We start from the raw sequence: 11,349 nt of genomic DNA on the forward strand, positions 1-11,349 counted from the left end.
GGGGAGGGGGGTTGGGGTTGGGCGGGCGGCCATGGAGAAGTAGGAAACCTCAGGGGCTTTTTTCTGGGGCTTTGGCAAAACCACGTAGGGATGTAGCTGTCAAACGAGCCGGGGGTGGATCTTCTGTTTCTTCCTTTATTTTATCCATTTACCTATCTATATATTAAAGTATTTTTCTATTTGTCCGCCTATCCGTTTATATATTTTTCTATTTATTTCCTTATCGATCTATTTCTCTATTTACTTATCAGCCTGTTTCCCTGCCTATCTATTAACTACGAGCACCACCGCTAACAGAAGAGACCCCCGCCCTCCCCCTACCCCCCCCCCCCCCCCTCCGGGCGGCTCTCCGCCGTTCTCCCCCAGCGCCCTGCTCCCCTTCAGCGGGGCGGGGGCAGCCCCATCCCACCCCATTCCCCAGCATAGAGGGGTCAGGGCCGGCTCCTCCCTCCTTCCCTCCCTCCCTTCTCAGGGCCCGGCTCAGGGCTTTGCCCGCAGATTTACCTGGAAGTCTTTAGCGGATTTGTGTCCATTTTAATCACAGCTCCCGACTGTCTTTCCCCCAGCGGTTGTCACGCTCATAGAAAGGGACTGAGAAATAGCGAAATAGTAATGGGGGGGGAGGAGGGGTGCGAGAGGGGGGAGGGGGGGGCACACCGGTGGAGCTCTCTGTCAAGGGAGAGGTACGGAAAGAGAATGGGGGGCTGACAAAGAGGCTCCATCCTGAGGGGAAAACCCAACTTTATTTTTAGCAAAGGAGGGTCTGCACGGGGGGGGGGACGGGAGGGCAGGACCGGGGGCACAGGTGCATGAAGCACCTGGGGGGCTCTTCCCCATTCCTCTGCGGGAGCATCGCTTCCCCGAGGAGGGAAGGGGAGGGGAGGGGAAGAAGAGAGGGAGGTGCAGGGAGAGGGAAGGCAGAGGGGAGGCAGCGGCGCTCCCCCCACCCCCCCTCCCGGCTCCAGCTGCTCCCGAACCAACTGCTCAGTTCCATTCACCGCCGGCGCAGAACAAAAAAGTGGCTATTTATTAGAATACTTGTTTGGTATTGTTCCGTGCCACACAAAAGCGTTCTATTATGTCGGGGTGGGGAGGAAAAGCCCCTCTCTTTTTTTTCTTTTTTTTTTCTTTTTTTTTTTTTCTTTTCTTTTCTCTCCGGAGCGAAACAATAACTAGAAATTGTCTGTAAAGTCTTTGCTATCAATAATAAATTTCATTTTATCCTCTCTCTCTCTCTCTCTCTCTCTCTCCGTCTCCCTCTCTCCTCCTCTCCCGTGCACAGTGCGTGTGTGTGTGTGTGTGTGTGTGTGTGCGCGTGTGTGCGGCGGAGAGAGAGGGAGAGGGAGAGCGCTGCCGGGGGTTGTGCGTGTGCCGCGGGGCACCGCGGCCGCCCGGGAGCTGCGGGAGAGCGGAGCGCAGGGCCCGGCCCCATGGCTTCCGCTGGGCCGGTGGAAGGCGTGAGAGAGGTTGGAAAAAGAATTAAAAATAGTAATAATAATGATAATAAAGCTGCCCTTTGAGCTGAGCTGTTGGGAGGAGGCTGGAGCTGGAAGAGCAACTGTAAGTGTGCGTCTAACTTTTGAGGGGGTCTTCGGCCCTTCTTGGGAAGGGTGGAAGGAGGGGGAGGCGGCGATGGGAGGGCTTCCGAGCTCCCTTCGCCGCGGGGAGGGAAGAGCCACCCGCCTCACCGTAATCGGAGGCGACACGGGTAGCTGTGCCCCCCTCCGGGGCTCGGGGCGGGGGGACGCGGCCGGGCCGGGGGCTCGTTCCGAACGGACACCGCGGTGCGCGGTGTCACTGAGTCAAAGGTGTTCGGAGCAAAGTGTCAGCGTCGCTGCGGCTGACCGACGGGTGCTGCCAAACAGGGGAATCGATGGGCATAGCGCATCGCGCTGTCACACCGGTGCCCGTCGGAGCGAGCACGCGGAGGGGCTCTCAGCGTTGCCAATGCGGTTCCATCCTCATAGGGAGCAGGGAACCCCGCTGCGGTGCCCCGTGGGGGTGGTAGTGGCGGCGGTGTCGCGGCTGATGGCGTCGAGGCTGGGGAGGTGCGAGTGGGGCTGTGCCCTCCCTGCCCGACGCCCCATATAGGGTGAGTGAAGACGACCCGGGTTTTTTCTCTCATGGTTTCCCGGTGGCTTTCGGGGTCGATCAACAGGCAGCGGAGCGGGGCTGCGCACCTATCGATCAGGGCGGGGACGGCTTTTGGCTGCATCTCTTTCCAGAAACAGGTGTTAAAACATGATAGCGGCTCCAGTCAATTAACCCATTAAAAACCCGTTTTATCGCATTGATTCCCGCGGACTGCCATCAAAGGTTGCGCTTTGAAAGACTCTTTGTTAAGGGGTGCGCGGGTGGGTGCGTGTGTGTGCGGAGGGTCGGACGGGGGGGGGTACGAGCTGTCCACAGACCGCAGTGCCGTCCGTCCGGTTCTCTCCCATCGAGCCTCGAGGAGGGGCAGCGCTGGGGCCGGGTGGGGATCCCTTCTAAACGGCTTTGCAGACGCGGGAGCTGCGATGGGATCTACTCTGTGTGCCCTAAGCGGGATGCTGTGGGAATAGGCTGTGCCCTGCGCACATAGCCAGCAGAGCTGTGACAGCGCTGTGAGATGTCCCTTGGCTGCAGTTATAGGCGGTGGTGTTACTGTCACACCTCGCAGTGACCGCGTACAGGTGACGAGAGGCAGCAGCTGTTGAGTTCGTGAAATACCCCGCTGTGAACATCACCTTCCCTGAACCCCACGGCCCGGCCCGGCCCAGCAGCTCAGTACTGCCAATGGGAAGGGAATGGGCTTTCCCCCCTTGCCCGCCCGGGGTTCGTTTCACGCTTCCCATGGCCACAGCGCTGCGCTGGATGGAGCAAGAGGATCACTTATGTCCTCCGGGCACTCTCGGCTTCCAGAGGAGCAGCTCGGTGTTATTGAGATGTTCCCAGTTCTCCCCGTTTGCTGTTTTCTGGAGTCAGTACTGGATGCGACCGAAAAGGTCGGAAACGGTGTCAAGGTGATGTTTTAATCTCATTGCGAAGTGTATTAAAGGAGGAGAAGATGTAATTTCTGGGGGACGTTCCGATGAAAGGAGAGATTGGAGTGGATGATGCTTCTCTCTCCTGCCAGCCTCATGTCACATTTACGTGGCAGCCCGTGTAGCTCATCTCATTTACAATAACAGGATGGCCTGAAAAGAAAAAGAAGGGAAAAAAAAAAAAAAAAAAAAAAAAAGACAAAAAAAGGAAAAGAAAAAACAAGATATATTATTTAATTTCTTTCATTCTTTTTTTTTTTTTTTTTTTTTTTTTAACCCCAAATTCATCCCGACGTGCCCCAAAAGGCGCTTTACGACGGGAGGACGCGAGCCAGAACTGTCCTCTTTATGACTCTCTGAAGGCGCTGCTCCGGGCTGCCGAGATCCGCGCTGTGGGGCTGAGCGGCACTGAGCGGCACTGTGCACTGCCACAGGGAGACCCCCATAGCATCCCAGGGCTCTCCGTTTTTTTTGGTTTTCCCTTAGAAGCTTAGAAACCGTTTGGAAAGTCTGTTTTCAAAACATTTTCTTTCTGCTGTCAAGTAGCCAAACATTTTCTTATTGTTATAACTATCATATAATATAGTATACGATAACATATGGTATATGATTATCTTATATTCTATTATACATATAATTATTATATGTCGTAATAATATTCGGGGGTCAGCCACCCACACCCAGCCCCGCTCTGGCTTTCCCCAAAAAACAGCCCTAGGCCCTGTAGAAGCCAATGCCACCCTCTGCCCAGCGCACACCCCCTTGTGTGTGCCTTAACGCAAAAAAAAAAAAAAAAAAAAAAACCAACAAAAAAACCCACAACACTAAAATAAACTCGAGCAGACTTCAAAATTACAACTCCTGCGCAGCGCACAAAGGTGTATTCAGGCTGTTAATTACAGGGGTTGTGTCACTGGGATGTTATCAATGACCCGTCTCATTTTGCTGTAATTACTGACAAAATAAGACGAGGTTGGATCACAATACGGAATATTTCGCTTTCAGGAGGATATTGTGCTGGAAGTGGAGCTAACGCGGAGCGCAAACAAACATTTGACAAAATGCTCCCGCTGCAAAACTTCGCTCGGCGCCGGCCTCTCTTTCTCCAATCTCGCATCGGGCCGAGGATGCGGGACGGCTCCGAGGTGTGTGGGGGGAACCAGAGGGCCCATATCCCTGCAGAGGGCACCCCCCGGGCACGGCTCGGAACCTCCGCGGAGCGCAGCGCGCATCCGACGTGCGGAGATCATTCGAGTTCATTTAGGCGCAACGAAAATAGGCGGCCCCGTTTTTTCCGGATAAGGAAAAATAAAATAGAGAGGAAGCAGTGAAAGCAAAAAACATGGGACAGGCTTTAGAAACTGTTCAGAAAAGGACGATGTATCATCAGTACCGAAGAGGGGATTTAAAGACGAATTCCTTTAGGAAAAAAAAAAAAAAAAAGTAAAAAAGTAGTCGTGATATCGGGCTCTCTTATTAAATAAATATGAGAACCCTCCAAACCACTTCATTTTGCCAGGACTAAGCTGCCCTGGCTGGTCCGTTCCTCGCCATCTCTGCCCCAGGTGCGGAGAACGCGGTCGCTGCGGGTATCGTTGCAGAATCGGCCCGGCTCGGGCCCAGCCCCATCCCCGCGTCCCCTCTGCCACCCCCGGGCTGGCACAGACCCGGACCCGGTTGCCCCTTCCCCTCTTGTTACCGCGGCCAGAGGGAAGATGCACGTAAAGGGGCCTCGGGGGCCGTAGTCAGGTCGCGCTGCTGTCGCGATAAGCGCGTTGGCAGTTCGGACCTTACCGGTATCGCGCTTCCCGTTGGCTGCCGCGGCTCTGCGGGGCGCGGCGAGGGGACAGCGCCCGTCGAGGGGCTTCGCCCCGTCTGCCCCCCCGCGTTCCCGTTCCCTTTCCCTTCCATTCACAACGCGGTGGCTACGGACGCGGATTGAATATTGACGTCTCTTCCCCCGACTGCTCCTCCGTTAACCCAATTACAGAATTCATCAAGAACTGCGTTGAATTATCTCTTTCCATACAGTATCAGCATTAGCCTAATTAAAAGCTATAATGTCTGATATAATGATTAAATCGTTAGCTCTGCTGTAGGGAAGCAATATTTTGTTTTCCCTTCAATTAGAAGCTGATTGAGGTTTTCAGAGCAGGTCAGCTGTGAAATTTGAATTATATATGTGAGTACCGTGCACAGGGTGAGCCCCTACTCGAAAGCTCCAGAGCTTCTCCAAATGCTTTCACCCGGCGAGCAGCACAGAGACAACAAACCCGCCGGGGACGGCAGGGCGGCCCTGCTCTCGGGCCGCGGCGGAGGGCGAAGGACGCGCAGTGGCCGCCAGCAGACGGCGATCGCCGTCCGCTCCGGGCCGCCCTGCGCGGCCCCACCACCCCCTGTGTGTTGCTCGACCCCTCGACAGGGCGTCCCCCCCGCCATCCGCAGCCGCCGTGGGATGATATCTTCAGTCTCTAATTTAATATATTTATAACGGCGACCGCGCCTCTTTAGCTCCCATAGGACCGAGTGCCCAACAGCCGCCTCCCGCTCCTGCGGGACTCTGGCCGTCGGGGAAAGCTCCACCAAACCGCTGGCCGGCCGTATGGATGCGGGGAGCCCCCTCCAGTCGGGGTTCGTACCCCGGGATGGCCGCGGGGCAGCCCCGGGCACAGCGGGACACCTCGGGTCCGGGAGCGCCGTCGGAGGGGCGTGGCCACGCCTCGCCCCCGCCTCCCGCCATCTTTCCCCGCCGGCGCGGTTCGGCTCAGCGCGCCCCGTCGGACGTCAGCGGTCGGCGCGCGCGCTATGCAAATCGCCGCACGGCGGCGCGCCCCCATTGGCCGGCGGCGGGCGGGGGCGGGCGGGCTTGGCGCGCTGGCTGGATGAAGCGCTCCTCCCCGCCGGGCGGCGGCAGCGGGGCGGGCGGCAGCGCAGCGAATTGCGTTGCCCGGTGCGGCCGGGCTGGCTCCCCACCCCCACTCCGCCTCCATGCCTCCTCCTCCTCCCGCTTTTTTTTTTTTTTTTTTTTTTTTTTTTTTGAGTTAACGTTTAAATAGTTTTTTTTTTTTTTTTCCCTTTTTTTTTTCCCCTCTTTTTTTTTTTTTTTTTTTTTTTTTTTTTGGCGTGGCGGTGGGTTTTCCTCTCCCTTCTGCTCCGTTCACCTGCGATCAGTGGATGCAAGTCACACACGCTCCCTCCCTCCTCTCTCTGGAAGTTAGCAAAGAAGAAGAACAAAAAAAAAAAAAAAAATAGATCTGTTAAGAGCAGGAGCGGGAGAGAGAGAGAGAGAGGAGGGGCGCGCCGAGTGCCGCAGAGCGCGGCAGGACGGGCACACGCCGGGCGCAGCACCGCGAAGCACCGCGCAGCCCCGCGCAGCCCCGCACCTGTTTGCGCGCCCCGCGCCCGGAGCGGCCCCCGGCAGCGGGAGGACGCCGGCAGCGCCGCCGCCGCCGCTCCTCGCATGTGCGGTGCCTCCCCGCCGCCCGGCGCCGGAGGGAAGTGAGGAAGCCCCGTGAATGTACAGCATGATGATGGAGACGGACTTGCACTCGCCCGGCGGAGCCCCGGCGCCCGGCGGCGGCCTCTCGGGGCAGAGCGGCGCGGGCGGCGGCGGCGGCGGCGGCGGCGGCGGGGGCAAAGCGGGGCAGGACCGCGTGAAGCGCCCCATGAACGCCTTCATGGTGTGGTCGCGGGGGCAGCGGCGGAAGATGGCCCAGGAGAACCCCAAGATGCACAACTCGGAGATCAGCAAGCGGCTGGGCGCCGAGTGGAAGGTGATGTCGGAGGCCGAGAAGCGGCCTTTCATCGACGAGGCGAAGCGGCTGCGGGCGCTGCACATGAAGGAGCACCCGGATTATAAATACCGGCCTCGGCGGAAGACCAAGACGCTGCTCAAGAAGGACAAGTACTCGCTGGCCGGAGGGCTGCTGGGAGCCGGCCCGGCCGCGGGCGGCCCTCCCGCCGTCGGCGTGGGCATGGGCGTCGGCGTGAGCCCCGGCGGCGTCGGGCAGCGGCTGGAGAGCCCCGGCGGGGCGGCGGGCGGCGGCTACGCGCACATGAACGGGTGGGCCAACGGCGCCTACCCGGGCTCCGTGGCGGCGGCGGCGGCGGCGGCGGCGATGATGCAGGAGGCGCAGCTCGCCTACGGGCAGCACCCGGGCGGCGGGGGGCATCCGCACCACCCGCACCCGCACCATCCACACCATCCGCACAACCCGCAGCCCATGCACCGCTACGACATGGGCGCGCTGCAGTACAGCCCCATCTCCAACTCGCAGGGCTACGTGAGCGCCTCGCCCTCGGGCTACGGCGCGCTGCCCTACGGCTCGCAGCCCCACCAGAACTCGGCGGCCGCGGCGGCGGCGGCGGCGGCGGCGGCGGCCGCCTCGTCGGGCGCGCTGGGCGCGCTGGGCTCGCTCGTCAAGTCGGAGCCCAGCGTGAGCCCGCCCGTCACCTCGCACTCGCGGGCCCCGTGCCCCGGGGACCTGCGGGAGATGATCAGTATGTACTTACCGGGCGGCGAGGGAGGCGACCCGGCGGCCGCCGCCGCCCAGAGCCGCCTGCACTCCCTGCCCCAGCACTACCAGAGCGCCAGCACGGGGGGTCAACGGTACCGTCCCCTTGACGCACATCTGAGTGGCCCCGGAGCAGCCCCGGAGCGGCGCGGAGGGCCCCGGCCCGGGCCCCGCAGGACTGCGGCCCCGCCGCCGCCCCGCGCCCTCAGCCCCCCTTCGTTTTTGCCTTTCATTCCGCTCCTTCCCGCCCTCCCCCTCCCTCCTTCCTTTTTTTGTTTTGTTTTGTTTTGTTTTTCTTTTATTTCTTTTTGTACAGAAATGTTTTGATGTTCTTGTAATAATAATAAATAATAATAATAATAATAACGAGAGAGAAAAAAAGGTAACGGTGGCTTTACTGACCTTTTTGTTTTTAGGAGGACCAGATCCCGGCACTAGTTTTAGACTGAACTTCTGTGTTTTATCGAGACTTTTTGTACAGTATTTATCATTCACCCCAGAGACACAGAGCGTTTATTTGCAAAAGAGGAGAGAGAGAGAGAGAGAGAGAGAGAAAGAGAGAGAGAGGATTAAAACAAAAACAAAAAAGACGGCGACGAAAAGACAAAACCATCGCCGCTGACACCCAAAGTTCGGGCGGTGCCAACTTTCGGGCTGCGCTTCGTCCCGCACCGCCTCACTGCAAACGGAGCCGACGGGGAGCGGTGCTCGTTCCTTCCTCGCACACCCAAAAAACAGCGCCACAAGTTTTCGTAGATGTTCTCGCGCTTTTCGTTTTGGTTGGGTTGTTTTGGTTGCTTTATTTATACAACTTTATTTTTTTTTCTTATTATTATTGCTTTTTTCCAGAGGCTACAACGTTTGTTTGATTTTTTTTTAATTATTTTTTTCCCCTGGGTTTTGTAAAACTTTACTGTATCTGCATCATTTCTGTTTGTTTTCCTCCTCCCCCATTCCCCCCCCCTTTTTTTTTTTACAATTTTTTTTTTTTTTGTATCATCTCGTGTAAATGCATTGTGAAATAATTTTTATCTAGGCGTGACGAGGGAACCCAGACTGTACATAGTTTACTAAAAAGCCTTTCTGCTAAACAGAAACCCGAAGGATGCGTTCCATTTTGAGTTAAATAAATTGCAAAGCGGAAAAAGTCACCTGTTCTATTTTTTTAAGGAATAAAATAATAATAATAATAATAAAGCAATGTTTCCCACGGTGTGGCTGAAAAATACGGCCGGGAAAGATGGAAAGAGGGAAGCGAGGTGGAAAGTGGAGCTGCGAACTGAGCGGAGCAGAGCCCCCGGAGATGCCGACGCTCCCAGAGCACAGAACGCGTTTCCAGGGCTCTGCTTCTCCCGTCCGCCCGGAGCCCGGCGCGGAGCTCCGCCGGGGCCGCGGTGCTGAGAGCGCTGAGGAACGGAGTGCACCGAGCATCCCTCGGCGGAATGCGGCCCCGGGTGCTGGAGCGGCTCTTTGGAGCGCGTTTGTCGGAGTTCGGTGACTGCTGCCCGAGCTGTCGGGCTGTGCCGGGCGGTGTGGTGAGCTTTTAAGTTTGTGTAAACTTCGTCTGGTGGCATTTGACGGCGCTGAGCCCTGCGTTTGATGTCATTGCGTGGGGGAATAAATGTGTGAAATGAATTGTGGCGTGCTTAAGGGAAAGGAGATACGGTGTCTCTGAGACGCGGGGCGGATGCGCGGCCGCACCGGGCTGATGGCGTGTCTTAATAAGGGCGGATGAGTGCTTCATTCATCCGGGAGCGGGAGACGTTCGCTGGTTGATGAGAACCGTTTCGGTCCGTGTTGTGTCTGACTGTGCTGCCGCCGTGACAACTGCACGTGGAAATCCTCGGAGTCACTTCGATAATTTTGTTAAACGCCAAATTTCCATAGCCGTCCATTGATTTCCAGCTAAGCAATAAGACTCCCTCCCCATCCCCGCCACCCTTCCCCTTCCCCTTGTATTCCTTTTGCTTTAACTCCGAGCCTTTATCACGGCAGATGTGAAGGGACACCGCAGGAACCCCCGTAGGAAGCCGCAGCCACGCGTGACCCCGCGCCGTGTCACTACGTACCCTTCGGCCACGCACCTGTTGCGCCGTTCGCCGAAGCGCATTGCGCGCAGTGCGGGACTTCATGCGCGGGGGGTGCGTGCACGCAGCGCGGGGCCGAGCTCCAGGACTCTGTGCTGCTGCAATCAGCGCTGCCCGACAGAGAGGGAGAAAGAGAAAGGCTGCGCCGCCGAGTGCGGGTGGTGGAAGAGCTGGGGCGGTCGAGGGAGAGAAGAAAACGAGCGTTTGCGCGTTTCCAAACTCCGAAAGTGCCGCGGAAAGGGCTTGACGGAGGAACTTAGCACAGAACTTTACACGAGCTCATTTTAAAGCGCCTTTCTTCCTCTTCCCGTAATTTAGAGCTCTGCTCGCCTCGTGGCGTACCATCACCGCTGTCCCAGTGTCGGCTGAATCCGAAGAAACTTTGCATGCGCTCAGTGCGCATTGCAAAGCAGTGCCGTCCTTTCTGCTAATATCAAAAACAAAGAACTCCCTAAAACGTTAGAATCTATGCTTTGACCGCTTGGTTTAATCGGAGTTAAACTTCCGGCTTGGGCGTCCCAACTAAGTTGGAACACCTTGGCCATGCAGAGGAGGCAGCTTTCGGTACGGTGAAACAGAGCAGCCTCCGGGCTTCTTCTGCAAGGGTTGTATGGAAGGGAGTAATTGAATATGCAAAACTAAGAATAGGCCTGAACGATGTCTGGTTGAAGTACATTAGGTCTAAAATTGTATGAAATGTTCCCCTTATCATGATTGACAGAACTATTAGCATCACCTATATGGAAGAATTAAAAAGAAAAAAAAAGTCATCTCGTGTTCAGTACAATGCAGATCGGGCGCTGAGGTGAAGGGCCGAGGGCTGCCCGGAGCCTGGGCTCGGGGTCAGAACCCTGCGGCCTCCGCGCTCCGCCCCCGGCTCTGCGGGGCCTCTCCCCGAGGGGGGCGGGAGCGGAGAGGCCGGGGGGCACCGCGTGGTAACGGCTCCGACCTTGGAGCCAAAGCGCAAACTTGGCCTCAACTCCGCTGTTCCATCTCCAACGATTCTTTCTCCTTTTTTCCCCCCTTTCTTTCTTTTTTTCTTTTTCTTTTCTTTTTTTTTTCTTTTTTTTCCCTCTTCTTTCTCTACTTCCCTCTTGTTTCCCTGGGACGGCTCCTCTCTGCCCACAGCCCCGCAGCCCCGCACCTCTCTGAGCTCCGCACTGCCCTGCGGCCCGGCTCCTCCCTCCCTCCCAGCTGCGCCAGCTGCGGGCAGCGTCGGGCCGCGGGCACGGGAGGGGGGGGGAAGGGCCCGATGGGGCTGTAGCTTTCTGCATCGTGAGCACACTGCCACAGGAATAAAGAAATAGGAGAAAAAGAGAGAAAAAAAGAAAGAAGAAAAAAATGGCGAAAACCAAACCAAAACCACAGCTCAGGACCTCCAATGCTCTCCCGAGCCCTTTCCTAGAGGATGTCCGAGCACCCCTGTGTCCTTTCTGCATCCTCCCTCCCTTGCCTCGTTGTGTGTGGGAGAGCTCCGTGGGGGAGGAAGGCATCCGAGGGTGTGTGCCATGTGTATGAGGGGGCTCGGCGCACTGCTTAGGGGTATTCGTGTGCCGCCGGGCCTCCACCGCCGTAAGGGGAGAGGGATCCACTTTGAGTACCGTCTGAGGGGCCGTAGATGCGCGGTGCGAGAGGAAGACAGGGAAGAAAAGAAAGAGAGGGAAGAGGGGGGTGGGATGAGAGGGAGCAGAGAGCGGGGGAGGAGGAGGGCCGCTGTTTGGAGAG

General features: G+C 57.3%; 1 protein-coding gene across 1 annotated transcript; it reads left to right on the top strand.

Moving 5' to 3' along the window:
- Positions 1 to 6,538: 6,538 nt before the first annotated feature.
- SOX1 (SRY-box transcription factor 1) lies at positions 6,539 to 7,658 on the top strand. The gene is given in 2 exon segments (XM_048934564.1): positions 6,539 to 7,621; positions 7,623 to 7,658. Coding segments are annotated over 2 exon segments (1,119 nt in total).
- Positions 7,659 to 11,349: the final 3,691 nt, after the last annotated feature.

The sequence above is a fragment of the Lagopus muta genome, chromosome 1 (genome assembly GCF_023343835.1).
Source record: "Lagopus muta isolate bLagMut1 chromosome 1, bLagMut1 primary, whole genome shotgun sequence".
Lineage (NCBI taxonomy): Eukaryota > Metazoa > Chordata > Aves > Galliformes > Phasianidae > Lagopus > Lagopus muta.